At 39.2% G+C, this 18,696-nt stretch overlaps 1 protein-coding gene across 2 annotated transcripts in view; it reads right to left on the reverse strand.

Moving 5' to 3' along the window:
- The window catches only part of COL4A3 (collagen type IV alpha 3 chain), a 106,522-nt gene that overhangs the window by 21,278 nt on the left and 66,548 nt on the right, over nucleotides 1–18,696 (reverse strand). For both annotated transcript variants that reach the window (XM_067561297.1, XM_067561224.1), the window contains 12 exons: nucleotides 18,048–18,216; nucleotides 17,094–17,186; nucleotides 15,896–16,000; nucleotides 14,711–14,808; nucleotides 12,987–13,137; nucleotides 12,720–12,833; nucleotides 11,429–11,596; nucleotides 10,098–10,187; nucleotides 8,982–9,116; nucleotides 7,595–7,693; nucleotides 2,793–2,882; nucleotides 733–872 (listed from right to left, as the gene is read on the reverse strand). In XM_067561297.1, the coding sequence (XP_067417398.1) occupies nucleotides 733–872; nucleotides 2,793–2,882; nucleotides 7,595–7,693; nucleotides 8,982–9,116; nucleotides 10,098–10,187; nucleotides 11,429–11,596; nucleotides 12,720–12,833; nucleotides 12,987–13,137; nucleotides 14,711–14,808; nucleotides 15,896–16,000; nucleotides 17,094–17,186; nucleotides 18,048–18,216 (1,452 nt within the window). The remainder of the gene's footprint in view (nucleotides 1–732; nucleotides 873–2,792; nucleotides 2,883–7,594; nucleotides 7,694–8,981; nucleotides 9,117–10,097; nucleotides 10,188–11,428; nucleotides 11,597–12,719; nucleotides 12,834–12,986; nucleotides 13,138–14,710; nucleotides 14,809–15,895; nucleotides 16,001–17,093; nucleotides 17,187–18,047; nucleotides 18,217–18,696) is intronic.

Below are 18,696 nucleotides of genomic sequence, written 5' to 3' on the forward strand. Positions count from 1 at the left end.
CAAGGTGATAAATAATAGTGCCTAGATATCAGAGGCATGGGATAAGAATTTAGACACACAGTTTAGATGGATGGCCTAAGGTGTAATACAACATAAAATCTGATCCACACATTTCAAATTATCTCATGCAGCAAGTATAACAGATTAGAGTTCATTTGAGCTTCAAAAAGTGGGTTTTAGCTACTCAGAGACCTGAATATGTGACACTGAATTACAGTCACAAGGCCTAACTTTTCTACAGAAAGTTGAACTGTTTAAAAAAGTAACAACTCATTTTGCATCATGATATTATTACTCTGTCAAAAACTGATAGCACAACTTTAAAACGGTCTTATTTTCTTTACATGTGATAAATGGATTTCTTCTGAACAATTCAGTAACACTCAGTAAGTTTTTTTAAGCACCAGTTCTTATTCTCAAAAGGATCAGTCTTCATAAATAAAAATATGAAAATTATTCAAAGAGGTTCCATCTTTATAAATATGAAATTCCTGGACACAAGAGAAACTGAGAAAACAAAACAAACAAATCCTTGATTCCTCATAAAATGTTGACATGATAGGGTTTCAATATTTCTCATCAACAGCAGATTGTTTCCCTAAAGTGCTGGTTGGGTTAGTTTGCTCCATAAAAATTCTCCGCCTTCACTTATACTTCACATTATTTCATCCTCATTCAAAGGTGCTGCCAGTTGTGTCAATACCACAGCTTATCATGATGTTCATGCTTTACCTTTGGTCCTGGTTTTCCTGGAGGCCCAGATGCTGAACTAGCTGGTTCTCCTTTATCACCTGGAAAACCAAGAAGGCCAGGAGAACCTCGTACACCTGACGGTCCTGGTAAACCTGGAGATCCTCTCTTCCCCTTAGAACCTGGAGTGATGCAAATATAGGTATCACTCTCAAAAGCATCACAGTTACATATCATACTATATGCTTTCTATGCTTTATGGCCTACATTTTTAGTTACCAACTCTTCATTAAAGAAAAACAAAATAATTGACAGTACAATTTATCTTCTTACATATATATTAAAAGAAATGGTTGCAATTAAAGGTAGTAAGGGAAAACAGCAGAGTTGAGATAGTGTAAGTTATGAGTTATATAAGGTACATTATATTTATTAGCTGCAATCCCAAGCAATTTTGACAGGTTCTGTCTTTGTTTAACTTCACAAAATGAACACATTTTCCTAATACTTTAAAAATAGAAGTTTTGGGGCAAGTATCCCTGAAATAACTCTTGGATCAATTTTCCAGCATCAGACCTGAAGCCTTTCAATTTGGGATAATTCCAGAAGGAGGACATTCTAAATCATGGCATCCCTCCAGCATTTTCCTGTGAATTTTGTCAGTCATGGTTTGCAAGCCTGGTGTGATGGCTGATATTTTTAATGGCCTTTAATTTTCTAAGTGCTATTCTGTGCCCACCATCATTTGCGGAAATTATAGCAATTAGGCACAGCAATAATATATAGGGACAATCAGGTAGTCACATTGCTAGATTTTTATATAATTTATATCTCCAGTTAATTGCAGGCACACCATTTGAGGTGAAGATGAGGTCCACTTAAAAAAAATAGTGAAGAGTAATAAATTTAGCCCACAGTGTAAAACAAAATTTCTTCTGTAATCCTATATAAATTGGTATTCTATCACATACTGTGTAAGTTGACAAATAATATATAACGATATGAAGAGGCCATATTTTAAAGGCATAAGTTAAATTTGAGTTTTCAGCCTCACTTTTTGGAATGTCCTGATTTCTGAGAGCTTATTTCTCAATTTGATAATTTCGCATAGAATTTATTATTATTACTTGTGTGCGTATATTACTCCCAACACTCCCCTGGGATCTTGAGGGTGAATTCTTTAGCCAGACTCGTCCACAGCAGCCCAAACTCCAGCACTCTGCAGCTAAATCTGAGCTCTTCCTTATCAGCACTCACAGTGGACTCTCAAACTTCTCTCCCTCACTTTATCGGTCTTTAAACACACTTGAGGGAAACATTACTGCTTTCACACCAAGCAGGAGTTCCCTCAGAAAGACCCACCATGAACACACGGATGGCATGTGTCCAGTTAACACTACCAGCACACTGCTGCATATCAGCCCAATTCTAACTCTGCATTTTCCAGAAATACTGTACAGGTACTGTATGGCACTTTTGGTAATCTACACACATGCAGAGACATCATGCTTTTCTTCTCACCTCAGAAAAGATGAGTCAATTGAAAAAAAGGAATAACAGGAGCCTCATCTGAGTCAGATTGTATTTCTGTTGCTGTAACAATATCTAATAGAGGCTTGACACATCTTTAGGAACTGATGAAAACACTAAATGAAGGCACAAAAAATTTGCAAAGTAACATTATTTAGCTGGATCTGAATCTTGTGTTGATCAATCTCACTTTAATATGTTGACATGTTATCCCAAAATACTAATAGTATCTTCAAACCCATAACAACGTTAATCACAGATTCATCAGAGCAGGTTCTAATTATTGATTCAGTTAAAACAGGTAAATTAATATTATTCAGTAAAATTATTACAAGATTTCATGCTGAGTACATATGTAGCACTAAATTTAGTATAACCATGTTTGGTATTTACAGATATAGGGCTAAATTCTTACGGATTCATGTTGCTCCAATAAAATCAGTGGGTTCTTGAGAGAGTAAAGATTACTTGTCTCAGTAGGCATTGCATGACAGTGCCCACCATAACGCTACAGATGTGTCTACGTGCCTCTGTAGTATATGAATTTGTAACAAGGTTTTATAAAGAATCACCTGGCACTCCCATATCCCCTCTGTCTCCTGGAGGTCCTGGTAATCCTGATCTTCCAGGAATTCCCAGCTGACCTACAAATCCTTTGGGACCTGTAAGATGACAAGATATCAACATTGTCTCAACATGTGGGCCTCAAATTTAGGCTACTTGGTACTTTTATCATGACCACACAGTATCCATTCCCACGCTCATTGCCATGGCATATCAGAAGTGTATCAATCAGCTGGCAGTCTAAACACAGTTTCGTCCTCTGCCCAGCACATGTACAGATTTTTCATTATTACTACTATTTTTGGAAAGCCATGGCAAAGAGTTGGGTCTTGTATTTCAATTTGAAAACTGTAAGGTTTGCAGTCATTCTTAGTTCTTGTGGATGGCAGTTCCATAGCTGTGATATCCCAAGCCTAGTCTATTGGGGACTTTACAGATAAAGATCAAGATTTTGTTTTGCTTTGGATTTCTTTCCGAACACATTGCAAAGGCCTATGTCAGGGGTGTCAAACATCCGGCCTGCGGGCCGATACGGTCCACCAACCTTTTTGGTCCAGCCCATGTAGTCTCCCTCCACGCGCTGCCGTGAGATCTGTTGTACACTCTGACAACATCGTGCGCTGCCACAAAATCTCACGGCATTGTGCGCTGCCATGAGATCTGTATACTCTGGTGGCAGCACGTGGAACACCGTGTGCACGAGGCAGCACTCCAAAAGGCAGGAGAGGAGCCAGTGTGGTTGTGGGGCATCATGCAGAGTGCTGTCTGTGTGAGACTGCGCTCCAAAAGGCAGGAGAGGGACAGTGTGGTCTTGGGACATTGCAGGGGGCAGAACTACTTCTTCACAGCCCACTCACTTCAAAATACACTCTACTTTCAGCTGCAGAAAAACCTTCCTACAGCTGCTCACAGTTTACCATTTTCCCTACTTCAGTTGCTATTGCCACCCATGCATCTTTCCAGAAGAACTGTCCCAAAAATACATTAGCAAATAGTTTAGGAAAGACAGAAGCCAATTGTTATATTAGATTTGTTCAGTCTGAAAAACATATGCTCCTTCTCTCTCAGGTGCCTAGTAAAGACACATCTCTTCCACTGCACCATTTTGGGGTTACTCAATTCTCCTATAGAACAAGTTTTCAAAATACCACTGTAGCTCTGCAAAGTAAAATATCATCAAACTGTGATAGTTCCACACATTGTAGGAGAGTTTTACAGCTAAGTAATTGGGACAAACAATACCTCGTGGCATCGCAGAGCGCTGTGTATGCCAGATTGTTATGGTGAAATCTCGCATACACAACCTTGTGTAAGCTGGGCCTTGTACATATATACACAACCTTGTGTCTTTACACAGCCTTGCATATGGTATTGTACATACATACATAGCCTTGTCTGGGGCCTTGTAATTATGTTATCGAAGAAAAGAAAAATAGATAAAAAATGTCATGTGGTTCAAGAGAAGTGGAGAAATTTGTATTTCTTTGCCGAAGTGAATGGAAAGCCAACATGTTTGATTTGTATGCAACATGTAGCTGTTGCCAAAGAGTACAATGTTCGGAGGCACTATGATACCAAGCATGCTGAGAAGTAGGATAAATATATTGGGAAGTTGAGTGAGGACAAAGTTTCTGAATTGGAAAAGTTCTTGAAAAAGCAGCAATCGCTATTAACAAATGCCCATCAAGTAAGCAAAGCTGCATTTAAGGCAAGCTACATGATTGAGCATGAACTAGCACGGTCATCAAAACCTTTTTCAGATGGGGAAATTATAAAGAAATGTATGTTAATGACTGCAGAATTAATATGTCCGGATAAACAGCAAGCCTTACAAATATAAATCTCTCGAGAAACACAGTCGCTGAGAGAATCAGTGATTTGTCAGAGAGCCTTAACAATTAAAGGACAGAGTCAAGTCCTTTATTGCATTTTGGATTGCAGTTGATGACAGTATGGATGTTACTGATGTGGCACAGCTTGCAATTTTCATTCGTGGTGTTGATAAAAGCATGCGCATAACAGAAGAGTTTGTAGAATTGGTTCCGATGAAAGACACAACAACAGGTGATGCTATCTTCAATAATTTGGTGGAAACTTTGGACAAATTAGGTGTAGACTAGATGCAAGCTGTGGGTCTGGCTACAGATGGAGCACCACAAATGGTGGGTAGAAAAGCTGGAGTTGCTGCAAAGTTAAAGGAAAAATTGCTTGCTGCCAATCCGCAATATCAGTTTTGTAATTTACATTGCATTTTACACAAAGAAACACTGTAGTAAAACACTGAAACTGGATAATGTTTTGGATGTGGTTATAAAAACGGTTAATTTTATACAAGCCACAGGCAGTTCAACTGACTTCTGGAAGTAACTGAGAAACCCCATGGGTTATCATATCACACTGATGTTCATTGGCTAAGTTGGGGGACTGTACTGAAATGCTTTTACGAATTGTGTGGTGAAATACAATTGTTTTTGAATCAGAAAGGAAAGGTTATGCCTGAACTGCAGGATAATGAATGGCTTCAAGATCTTGCTTTTATGGTGGACATCACGTAACACCTGAACTGTCTCAACACAAAGATGCAGGGGCGCAATAAATTGGTGACAGATGTTTTTGACAGCATTAGTGCTTTCGAGATTAAGCTTCATCTTTGGGAAAAGCAACTTCAGATAATAATCCTGCACACATTCCAACTTTAAAATCTCGATGCAACACAGCTGAGTTTCATTGTGATGCTCTCACAAAAAAGTACAGCAGCAAAATTTCCAATTTAAGAAATGAATTCCAAGCAAGGTTTTCTGACTTCAAATATCTTGAGAAAGACTTTGCAATTTTCTGTAACCCATTTTCTGTCAATGTGCACGAGGTCTCAGAGGAGCTTCAGATGGAAATAATCAAACTGCAGTGTGATTCTGTTTTGAGAGATACGTTTTTCAGTGTTGATGTTGGAACATATTATCAGTATGTAGGACCAAATTATCCCAGGCTGAAGTGTTTTGCTTCAAAAATTCTGTCCATGTTTGGGACAACATATGTCTGTGAACAGCTCTTTTCTGTAATGAACATCAACAAGTAAAGATTTTGTTCTCAACTTACTGACACACACTTGAATGCAATACTCAAGCTTGCCACAGCCCAGTCCCTTGCTCCAGACTTTGATGCAGTGGTCCAAAGTATGAGGTGTCAGGCAACAGGAAGCAGCAGTAGCAGTAAATAAAGTACTATCATTCTTAATCATTGATAGATTCTTTTAATCATAAAATAGTAGTAGTTGTAGAAGTGAATTTAGGGCAGTTTCTATATCGCTGATATCTAGCAAATAAAATATACTACTACATAAAAATGGTTGTGCCTAGTATTTCGATTTATGGTATGTATGGCCCACTTGAAGTACATTTAATTCAAATCTGGCCTGCCATAGCAAATGAGTTTGACACCCCTGGCCTATGTTATCTGTCCACCAAGTGCTTTTCAGTAAGATTAGAGAGGATTTGAAGTTTTTTTGTGTGGTTTGTGGTTTGGAAGTTTCTTCATGCAGTTTTCTTTTACCTAATCTTGTGTCAATGTATGTACATTTTAGTTTGGTGATTTTTTGATTTAATAGAATTTAGAATTGCTGTCCAAACACCTAAAGTCTCTGATAGGAGCAATGCATACATTGGCAGTTTGGATACATTGTATATAGGGACAGATGAGGTTTGGTTCTGCTCCACGAGACATTAAAAAGAGGCACAGAGCTGGAGCACCAGCATTCTTTCTTGCTGGTTACTGCTTTTCCCTGTTGCTGGTTGTGGCCTCTTCCTGTTATTCACCTTGTGTGTCAATGATGATATCTGATGTGGATTTTTTCTCTCCTGGTGCGGGCTATTTTTGTGAGCACAAATCCAGACTTATTTTTACTTATTTAATCAAACATTATATGATGATTTCTAAAAAGAAATTACCTCAGAGCCAGATACAAAGAACTTATGGTGATGAAGTGTGGTATCAAAGTTTTATCTGAATGAGTGTGAGAAGACTGCACTACTCATAAATGGCAAAGCCACAACTGAGTTAATAACTACATCATCTCAATCCAGGTTCAATAAACCTTTTTCATTACACCTTCATGTATTCAGTTTTGCTGTGACAAACTATTTGGAAAGTGTTTTAGATAGGTTTTACATTTGTTTATTAATGTTATTTTTATATCAATCTGGCCTTAAAGGCAGGCAGCCACTGTACCATCATCCAACCATACGAACTTTTAGAGGAAGAGAAGAATTGTAATTAAAATAAGAAACTTCTAAAGTATCTAAAACAGATTTTCTATCCATTTTAATGCCACAATACTTTTAGACGTTTCTTACAAATGCTTTATATCATTGGGAAAACAGTGGATTCCAAACTTCTCTCTAATAGTACACAGCACTCATTTCTAGCTTTACTGGCTCATGAGATTTTTGGATCTTAAACTCGTCATTGGTTCAGGACTTAATATTGCTTGTCATATCAAACCCATACAATTTGGTGGAATTCCACACCTAGGAGGAAAGGAGGAAACATTTTGGGAGTAGGTTCTTTTAAAAATAGCAGATCTTTGAAGCTGCTCATAATATCAGAATGCTTGGAATAATCACATCAGAGGTAGATTAATAGAGTTAGGTGAGATAAGCAAAGGTTTAAGGTTATAATAAAATAAAATAAATAATAATAATATGGTTTTGCATTCTTCTGTGTGGTTACCACCATCTCTACAGTCTACGTAGTATGATAAAACATGTTGCTATAGAAATTTAAGCTTTTAATTTTCAGAGCAGATGCTGCATACCTGGCAGATCTGATCCTCCTGATGTCCCAGCACGACCTGCTTTTCCTTGTACACCTTTATCTCCTCTTTCTCCTTTTAGACCTATTCTTCCAGGAAATCCTATAGCAGCAATTGTATGGAATAAAATTACATCCAGTATCTCACAGTATCATTAAATCATTTCTTAAAAACAGTGGGAAAGAAAGATGAAGCATGAAGTGAATAATTTGGAGTTATCCTCTTACAAGCAAACACATTACAATATACAAGGACCATCTGTTAAAGTTTCCAGTATTTCTCATATGGGAGAAAAAAAAAAGTATCTGAAAACCTGTAACACAACAAGCCTGATTGTAAAAGTTAAGTGTGTGTAACTTGTGTGTAGGTATGTGCCTGGTGCCTAGCCTATGAGAGAAAATACTAGCGTACCTCTGCAAATCAGGTATTTGTGAGCACATTCAATTTGTTTGCTCATAAACACTCAACTGGTGTGCATACACAAGTCTTAGTGTGCATACGTTATTAAAATGTGTGCAAATGCATGCCTACCAAAAGTGCATGCCTAAACTTCATACACTATTCATGACATCATATCACAACTGATATCACATCATGCTGATATTACTTTTTTAGGAATATGGATTGCAATAAGTAATTGTGATAGGGTGTATCAACCACACACTGGCCCAGCAGGGGTTAATTGCACATTGTGGTCGGAGGAGGCCACGCTCCTCAACCTCTGCAGTGCATACTCAGCCTGGAGACAGGATGTAAAAAGGGAGCAATGACCGCCAAGGAGGAAGGCCCCCTCCCAGAGGCTGCGGGAGGCCCAGAACATAGAGACCGGCCAGGCCGAGTCCCAGGGGGATACTCAGCTGCCTGCAGAGACCCAAGTGGGGATGGAGCCATTGGGAGCTTCGCTGGCAGGTGACCCCAGAGATCTGGAGGACCTATAGACCACAATACAGGAGGACAGAGTAGGATGTAGCCCAGGGGAACTAGACATTGGTCTGATTGTAGCACCGGGGTAACAGGTCAGCGTATTTCAGGCAGATCCCTGCTGACTTTGTGGTGGATACGTTCGCTGTTAGCAGGGCCCTGGGCTGGGACCTGGTGGAGTAGGGAGAGCCCTGGTCCCTCTATCCCAGCTGCCACCTACCCCAGGATAGCAGCCCACTCGCCTCTGACCACTATTTAAAAGTGAGAATGTATATTTTTAATATTTGCTGTAAAAAAATCCAACCAAACAAAAAAAAAGCCTCCCTCTGTGCTGCTCAGCAATCAGATGTTTAAAAATGGTACAAAATAATCTAGGAATTCTAGTTAGCTTCTTTATATAGTTTGAATTGTAACTTGGATGATTTATCTCTAATTGTTTTCAAATTAAATAGAAAAAGAAATGGTGCACCTTTTGATCCTGGTTCTCCTTTATCCCCAGTATTCATTGTGGTCTCAGACGGTCCAGGAAATCCTTTATCACCTGGTTCACCTTTTGCTCCTAAAGACCCTTTTCTTCCCTTCAATCCCGGAAGACCAGGAGAACCTACAAAAAATATGCTGAGGAAGCCTGACTAGCAGATAGCAAATGGAAAAGGAACAAAAATAAACTACTGTTTTCAAGGGTGATTGTATGTGCCTATGCTAAAACAATGATAGAACCAGCTTCTTAAAAGCAGTAGTCTTCAACAGGACTTCTTTTTTCACCCTCAACTGAGAAGACAATGACAACTTGGTTTGTTCCATTCCCACAATTACAAGGAAATACAGGATGCCAGAGGTCTGATCATTCCATCAGCTGCTCATGTGAAATTCTCATTGACTTTAATGGGTGTTGCCTGTATGCAAGTGCTTGGATATTCAAAAGATGTTTTTAATATTGTTATTTAACCAAAGAATGAATTCATGGTGAAGTGTTTAATGAGACTGCTGAGGGGAAATTAGCATACCCACACCTGAAATAATCCACAAATTGTGTAAATTAAAAAACTGTCAGATGAAGAGAGATTGAAAAGATTGGGATTGTTTATTTTAGGAAGGAGATGAATAAAAGGGACTTAATAACAGAATATAAAATAGTGGATGATCTAGAGAAGGTAGATGAGGAACTTCTGTTCTTCTCATCTCATAACACAAAAACAAGAGGGCATTCAATACAATTAAAAGGTTTCATTACAGTCAAGAATTTAGCAAGATGCAAAAAGATTGGATATTTATCTATATAACAAGGATATTCAGAGTTATAATTGTTAATTATAAGAAAAAAGCATATTGGAAGGGATAAAAATACCTCATGTTTCAAGTCTTAAATTAATCTCTAACTATTAGGGATAAGGATCAGACTTTCCTGGGGGACAGATTATTTCACATTTGCCTAGTCTAAAGTTTCTTGCATCTTCTTCTGAAGCATATGATTCAAGTCAGTGTGGGTGACAAGATCCTGGATTAAATGGAACACAAGTCTGATCTACTATGGCAATTCCTATGTTCTTAAATAATAGAGAAGGTAGACATTATAGCCACTAACCTTTGTTTCCTGAGATGCCTGGCTTTCCAAAGACACCAGGAGGTCCAGGAATTCCTAAATTGCCCATTATACCTCGTTCTCCTCTTTGGCCTGTGGAAATAGAGAAATATGAAGCATATTTCTGAAGAGTTTGATTAGTAAACATAAGCATTCCCAAAAGAACATTCATTTTGAAAAAGAAATATGTGTAAATGTGTGTATGTGTTCGTGGCTAATTACTTGTAGTGATATGTGGTATATAAATGCGAATTACATAATTACTTTCTCTTATTTTTTAATAATTTTCTCATTTACTTAATATTCTTTAGGACTCAATCTTGCAACCCCTAGTAATGTGAGCGATTCCTACACTTATAATATCTCCAAATGCTACTCATGTGAGTAAGGATTGCTACATCTGACCCTTGTATTTTAATAGACTATATCTAATGAGATTATCTATAGACACACTGTATTTCTATAATCAATTTTATGGGTTGTACTTTACAAAAGATATGCATAATATATTGTGCACTGAAAAATGAAGGATTTAGTCTTTAGCTGTAAATAAGGAGCAGTGCACATTTGACTTCACCCTTTCACCTCACATATCTTAAAACCATTAAGAACATATTCCTTAACAACTATGGGGGATGAACATGAAACTGGGGAAGCTCTGGCTAACCCATGGAGAGAGACAGATTCTGATTTCAGTTATAACTTTATAAATCCATGCATCACATTCAGTATTTGAACATGTTAAAGTAAACAGACGAATAATGGATCTCCTTTCACTGTACTGCAAGTAAGATAAAATAAGGAAGATGGTGTTCGTAGGGGTATGTTTTATAAGGCAAAGAGGGCCTCTACCATAGCAGAAGTCCAAAAAAAGGACATATATATTAGGTGAAAAGCTAAACGGACAGGGAGAACTTCTGTAAAACAGAAACTGTTTCTTGTTCAGGGGGATGGGCCAGCAGAAATTTAGATTTGATAGCATCAGTATTTCAATAATTAGCAGTCACTGAATTTACAGCCTGCGTGGGAAGTTTTGGATTGCTTCCTGGAAAAATGGAGGAACACAATGAGCAGGAGGAGTCCTGGAACCTCTTTTGGGCCAAGAAGCACAGTACTGAAGCCATCAGACATTTTGTTTCAAGGACTGCTGATCAGTTTGGGCAGAAAACACTACCATTTATTTTCTGTATAAATCACAATGCCACCTAGAAGCATAGCTGTAAGAGGAGCTATGTCTGTATTGAGAGGAACAATTCTTCTGTTTCTGTGTGGAAGAAAATGATAGAAAAATTATAACAAAGGGAGGTATAAAGATATATCTGGCAAATCCTTACCTGGTGCACCTGGTATTCCTGGTCTGCCAGACTGGCCCTTGAGACCAGGCAATCCTGCGTCTCCTTGGCGACCTGGTAATCCAGGTAGCCCGAATTCTCCAGGGAACCCTGGGATAGCCAACCCTGGAATACTGGGGTCTCCTTTTGACCCTCGTGCACCTCTTTCTCCTAAGAAAACAAATACATGGCATACAGTAAATATATGTAATCTTCTATGAAGAAAACCACACCAGTCACATATATGAAACTGCTTGAAATCTATGAATCTTTAGCCTTATAGGATGGGGCCTATAAGGAATATACATCTATAGATCTCCAAGAGGTCCTCCATCAAAACAAAAGGAGGCCAGAGTTGACATTCCTGATATTTCTAAGATACAAACAAAAAACAAGCAGAACCCATTAAAGCAAAAAAATCCTTTCAACTTTTTATATGTTATCATGAAGCAAAAAAGAAAAAAATACATAAGTTAAAAGTTTTCTGAGGTCACCTTTAAAAGCTACAGAAGAGGAGAACATATCTGCACTGTTGCTTTGTCACACTGTCCTCTTTAGGAAGGGAGGTATTCTGCAATAAATGTAGATTCCAGGAGCCACAGGTGACAAACTCATGGATCTACATGGATCTGGTTTCCATAAAGTGGGACCTTTTTGGCTCCCATCCTGCACAATGATATTGCCTCAATTTACTTCTAGCATCAGCCATACACAAACCTTTCTCTATGGCACAGAGAACCTTGGAAGGGGATTTGCCCCAGCAGCAGTAAATTCTATTGCTTAAAGCACTGTAATTCCCAATTAACTTCAATAGGAACATGTCGCCCAGAGTTTCTGTGACTCCTCCCCCTAGCCATATACCATTCTGCCTCACAAACTTGAGCTCCATTACATGTGCCGGGGATGGGGATCGTGTGATGTTCCTTTCCCCTTCCTTTTCCCTCCCCCAACCTTCTTCTTTGCAATCTGGGCCAGTGTGCTCCTCTCTGTGTTGTGTAAAGCAGCAGGGAGCATATGGCCTTATGTCACTAATATGTTAGGCCCTAACACTGGCATCTGATGCCCTCTTGTGGAGTTCAATCAGACTCCATGCAGCTGTAAAGGTCTGCCTATGGTGATCATATTGCAGGATCGGGGCCTTTAACTGGTCTAATATTTTCTGCATAGTATTACATCAAATATCCGGAAGGCCTTTTCATCATCATTTAGGCAACTGTAGTGTAAAAATAAAATCAACGCCCATTCAGTCAACTGTATATCAGGCAGATCTAGCAGCTATTCTACGTATTCCTACCTTGCTGGCCTGCTACTCCAGGTGCACCTGGAAAACCGGGTAGACCAATAAGAGAATTACCAAGCTTTCCTGGAAGTCCCTTTTCTCCGGGAGCTCCAGGTGGGCCAGGTTCTCCTAAAAGAGAGAAAACAAATTTAATTATGACTTGAGTTTTGTCGGTGGACAATAAATTTGTCCTTTCCCCCCTTCCCTTAGGGTCTTGCTCAACAAGATGGATGTAATATATAAGATAAAGAGTTCTAGGCTCTTTTTTGTTCATGAAAGTACCTTTTGGCCCATCGTCACCATCACGTCCTGGGAATCCGGGTAGACCTGGAAGTCCTGGAACTCCTCTGTCACCTTTTGCCCCTGGAAAGCCTTCTTCTCCTGGGGAACCTAATTCACCCTGTTTCCCAGGAATAATTAATCCAGGGTCTCCCTAAAATAGAGAAAAATGTAAATGCAGACTGTATATTAAATTTTGTAAATCTGAAAAAATTATTTTCTCCCCTCCCCACCAAATACTACTTCTTCTTGAGACCCTATATGTTTTACTATTATTCTTCTGTATGAGCATTGGACAGGGCTTCCCTATGCAGATGGAAGAATCATTGCTGAGCAATGTAAGGGAGTCCCTTGCCTGCTCTCTGCCTCTGCAGCTCTCAGCGATCCTGCTGCACACATGCAAAACACTTCAGACAGTGCAAATATCTGTAAGCTGCTTTAAATTAATTTGAGTACTACGCTTACTTCACGTTACCCAGCATTCATATTTTAGGCTAAATATATATTAAAAAATGGGCCAGCAAATCAGGCAATCTGATTTAGTACTAGCCCTGCCACTAACAGAGAAAGAGAACAAAGTTCAATACATGAGTCAGCACTCAGATACCATGCCTGAGAAATACCTAGACATATGTTAGATCAAGCTGTTTTTCTCAAAAGGAAAATTCTATGGAAGAAAAATTTCTGACAGGAAAGTCTGACCTAATCTTCTTGACAGGCTGACAAACTGCTTTGGACTGGCTTTTAATTACTAGCAGGTAAATTCAACAATTAATTATTATTATTATTACCACCACCGAGCCTACAAGCCCAGGACCCCACTGTGCTAGGTGCTGTACAAACACAGAAGAAAAAAGCAGTCCCTGCCCGAGAGCTAAATCATGTCCACAGGAATTTAGTTTATATGCAATTATTGATTGTATATTTAGACCATGAAGGCCTTTCCACAAGCTGCCATAAACTGAAGGAAGCCCTATAGTAAGCCCTACAGTACTGTAGCTGATGGAATCTTGCTGACTTGTCCCAGACCTGGCCCTTATATTGCCTTTGTTACCTTTTTCATCTTTTACATTCTGTTTAGGTGACTTTTTAAGCAAACAAATGAATAATCAGCGTAGACAGTAAAATAGGGCCAAGCAGAAAAGAAAGAATGCCATTCTGAAGCAATGAAATGTCTTTTATTCTGTATATAAAAACCACCAAACTTCTGGGTCTTGACTACACAGTAACCAGCAGAGCCCTAAACTCACAAATGGTGTCAGTAGCTGAGCTCTCATTTACCGGCATTTTTGGTAATGCCTATGGCTTCTGTCCTTTTTTTTTGGTTAAATCCTAATTCAGGAGAGCACTTAAGCATATGCTTAACATTAAGCATGTGGTTAAGACCCATTTGCTTGAGTGGGATGTAAGCCTGTGTTTAATTGCTGTTCCTGAACAGTGATGCTTTCAGGAATTGTGGTCTTGATGATTGGGTGCAGGTGATGGAAAATCCTGTTGGTCCCCTCAAAACAGCCTCTAGTACAAACCTGAAATTTGGGTGCTTGAAATCTGGATTTAATTTTTATGGTTTGAGACCCCTCTCAACATAGCTAGTTTTCACAGTTTGTGCATTAGCAATTAGGAACCACAGCCTGTGCTCCTTACGCCTCTCATTTGCTTAATTTGTTTGGAAATGTGCTTGCTGACAAGCAGCCCTGATTAAGCTTGGGCTGTGTTTCTAATCAAACCTTTTCTCCTGGGTATCCAGGCTGTCCAGGCGAGCCTGGTTCTCCTGCCTTTTCTGGCAAACTTGGTGATCCTTTTGACCCTAGAAGACCTTTATCTCCTGCAAAGCAAACCAAATGGCTGGTGAAAACCCCATAGTCATCTATGTATTCTGCTGAATGAGCAGAGAGATGTTTACTTTCTTGTTCATGAGGCTCTGACATTTTTGAATTAGCACACACTATGACTTGTTCACCTTGGCATTCATTCAAATGTTGATTGTTACACTGCCTAGTTTTGGGGCTCATTTAGTCAGTTCTCTTTTAGTTGCCTTTACAATTGATCTGATGCCAGGTAGAAAAGGGCTAGATTCATTCACTGATTTCTATTTGCTCTCATCTAATTTTAAATAGGACATTTCTATGGCCAATTTCTTGGTCACTCACTACAGAAAGTGGCACAGTTATAATTTCAGTATGAATGCTTTGGATGGGTTTTCTTCAGCTCTGAGGGGGTAACAGAAAGGGCCAGCCTTCTGATATTTCTGGAATTGGTATCTGGAGAAATTTTAGAAGTGGGACTTATATTTGCATGGAGAAGGACTGAATTCATGGGACTAAAAACATCTTCTATTCCCTTTAGCAAGACAGCAGGTACAGCATGAACACAACTATGTACATTATAACTAAAACATTGGCACTTCTAAAGCCCCTAACACTGTTGTATGTACGTACTTCAGAGATAAAATAATATCAGCCTTCTCCATAGTATCTAAGTGCTGTACAGAGAAATTAGATCTGTGTGGCAAGTGTTTTAGTGGACCTTGAAGAGTCTTCTCCCTCTCCTTATAGGAAGTTCTGCTTGAGGTACATTAAATATATTATTGTATGTCTCGATATGCATTCTCAAAATGTTATAGTAAGACAAATTGTCCAGCCAAATCCTTGTGTATGTCTTTCAAAACATACTCCATTTTGTCAGTTCTGATGCTTGGCTTTTTGAAAATAGATAAAAATATTATTTTATATTTGCAATTTACATGCTTTAATGTAGACAATTGTATGAGTACTGTAATATAAGCCCTTTCAAAAGTTATTTATCTGACCTGTGTGTATTAAAATAGTTTTTCTATCTCTCAGTCTCTCGATTGTTTTTATTCTTGAAACAACTAATAGAGAATTATAAAAAATTGAAAAGGAGCATTTTACCTTTTGGACCAGGATCTCCAGGAAATCCAGTTCCTGGAAATCCCGGCGCACCATCAGGCCCAGGTAATCCCGAATCACCATGTTGTCCTCTAGATCCAACATTCCCTACCAGAAGAAAACAAACTCTTAGATATTTTGCCACAGATCTTCTAAACTTAGCTATTTGGTGTTTTCTACTTTATCATTCCCCATAATGATGTCGTAATCAATTCGTTTATTAGAACTCAGACACCATTTCTATTCCATACTATAACACTTTATTCCAGGTGAGTTTTTTCTAGATAAAATGCTAAAGGTGAATCAGGGGGGCATGAGTTTGCAAGTCAGGCATATGCAATGCCTTATGTATATGCACAGGTCTGGAATGCATGTGTATAGCTATGTGCGTATACAAATCTTCAACTTGCATGTTATTGGGTGTTGTGAACAGCTAAATTGACCACACATGAACATGCATTGTGTGCGGGGGGGGGGGAATAAGAGAGGGAGACAACCTAGCTCTATGCCAGCTGAGGATTCCCCTATGCTGTTTAGGGAATGATTTAAGGCCCCTTTGGGGCTTAAGCTTTAAGATGGACAAGAATCTGGCCCCACAGTCTTTGAAATCAGTGGACCAAAAAACCCAGCAACAACATAGAACTATGTTACATAACAAACACTTAAAACAAAAAGAAGCTAGAACCTCTGTTACAAATCTGCTCTTTTCAGCAAACTCAGAAGCAGTGGGTGAAGTTCTGTGCTATGCTTCTTGAGGTGCAGCACAGAATTCCCAGTCCAGGGCATGGAGGGCTTTAAGCCACCTCTGTGCCCTCTCAATTATTGCCTGCTCTGGGGGATGCAGCAGCGTCAGTGTAATTCAGACAGTGTTGGAAACCTGTCTAACTTATAGTAAGCTCCTCAGGCTGCCCTATGGATGGCAACATCATTCAGAATTTCCATGGCACTATGTCCTTCCTGCCCCCACCTATGCCAGCTACACCAGGGATTGCAAGGGGATCCTCAGAAGGCAGTCTTATGGCTGTCTGTACAGTGTCTGTGCTAGAGGAATCCGCCCAGCTGGAACCAGAACTTTTAGGGTCCCTATACACTCATCTGACTCTTTTACCCAGCATAAAAAAGCCAGAACAGGGATGAGGATTTAATGCAGAATCTCTCTTATTGCTCAGTTTATTGCATTTAACCTAGAAGAGGTTCTCACCCATTGCTCCTGGGGGTCCTGGTAAACCCTCTGGCCCCCGAGGTCCTGGTGATCCAGGTACTGGATTTACGGCACTAGGTTCTCCTTCTGGACCTTCAGAGAGTATATATAACCAAAGGTTAAAGAGGTTTGTGGAAATATAGTGTGTGATCTTGTGCTTTTTAAAACAATATTAATGGAAAACTATTCAGTTGAAAATACTGCACAGTTTCCATGTCTTAGAAGCTCCAACGAGCCCATAGAAATGGACTACATAACAATCAGAGATAGCATTTAATTGCCACCAAAAAATCTCCCAAACACTTCTTTAAATATTAGAGAGTATGGAATTGTGTACCATGGGGACACAGCAAAGGAAACACACCGGCAATAGGACAATTTACAGATGCTTACTCTCCAGATCTATTCCAAAAAGATCCAACATGCGTCTCTCTGGATACACTGATTCTGAAACCATCAGAAATAATCCCAGGTTTGTCTTGGAGATCTCAGGTCAGTGATTAAGAGTTATCATCAACATGGATGTTAAACTTTGAAAAAGCCAATGCAAATCCAAAAGAGACCCATTTAGACTAGGTAGGACTTACAATGTGACAGTCTGTACACTATAAGGATTCCCAAATATCCCCAGGCTCAATAACCAAATTGACACACACAAATAATTTCATCTTTGGGATGGAAAACCTATGCCGGAGGTCAGATGCATAAAACACAGTAAAATTGTCTCATGGACATCAACTAGTACCAATGACTACTAAGTCTTTTTTCTGTTTGGATTCTGTGAATTTAGAGTCTTTTAGCTTATCTCACAAACCTTGACTATCTTTCTATTCTTTGCATTCTTCCAAATCACATATCACTTGTCACCCCACAGGTCAGTTCATCAGTGTGTTTAAATCAAAGTGAAACACACTTTAAAAAAGGAAGATAGTGATGAGATATGAAGTTACAAACCAGTTGCTCCAGGCAATCCAGGCAAACCAGATATTCCCTTAGCGCCTTTGGGACCTCTAATTCCTCGTGGTCCATATCCTGGTGGTCCGGTGAGCCCCATTTCTCCAGGAGGACCTGGGTTACCAGACACTCCTGGTGACCCTCTATTCCCTTTCGAACCATTCAGTCCCTATTAATAATTAGACATGTTTGCATAGCATGAATTGCTTGTTTTTCCACATTAGTTCCAGCAGCAACAGGTTTTGATACACTGGACTAATAATGATCACACACTGTTTTAACAACAGAGTAACTCCATCGACTGAAGCAAAGTACTCCTGACTTACACAGTGTGAGATCAAAAATTGTCTGTTTATGGTGTCTTTACCTAATCCTGTGCTTCTGTGAGATTCCAAAAGCAAATGCAGTACTACTGCAGGAATACAGTAGCTATTTGCCCATTCTAGGATACTGCCTTCTGATCCTTCTAGAGAGCCTATTTCTTCCTATCCAAATTCTTACAGACATTCCAGCAGCTAAAACTAATGAATAGGACCCTTCATGCTCTAATTTATGTATATGTAATAAAGACTATAAAAATTATTTGATAAGAGCTTCCATTTGACTAAATTTGCCTAGGTATAATGGAAACTGCTCACAGTTTTCCATA

The sequence above is a fragment of the Emydura macquarii genome, unplaced genomic scaffold (assembly GCF_026122565.2).
Source record: "Emydura macquarii macquarii isolate MOO-44397 ecotype Brisbane River unplaced genomic scaffold, CSIRO-AGI_Emac_v2 contig_18, whole genome shotgun sequence".
Taxonomy (NCBI): domain Eukaryota; kingdom Metazoa; phylum Chordata; order Testudines; family Chelidae; genus Emydura; species Emydura macquarii.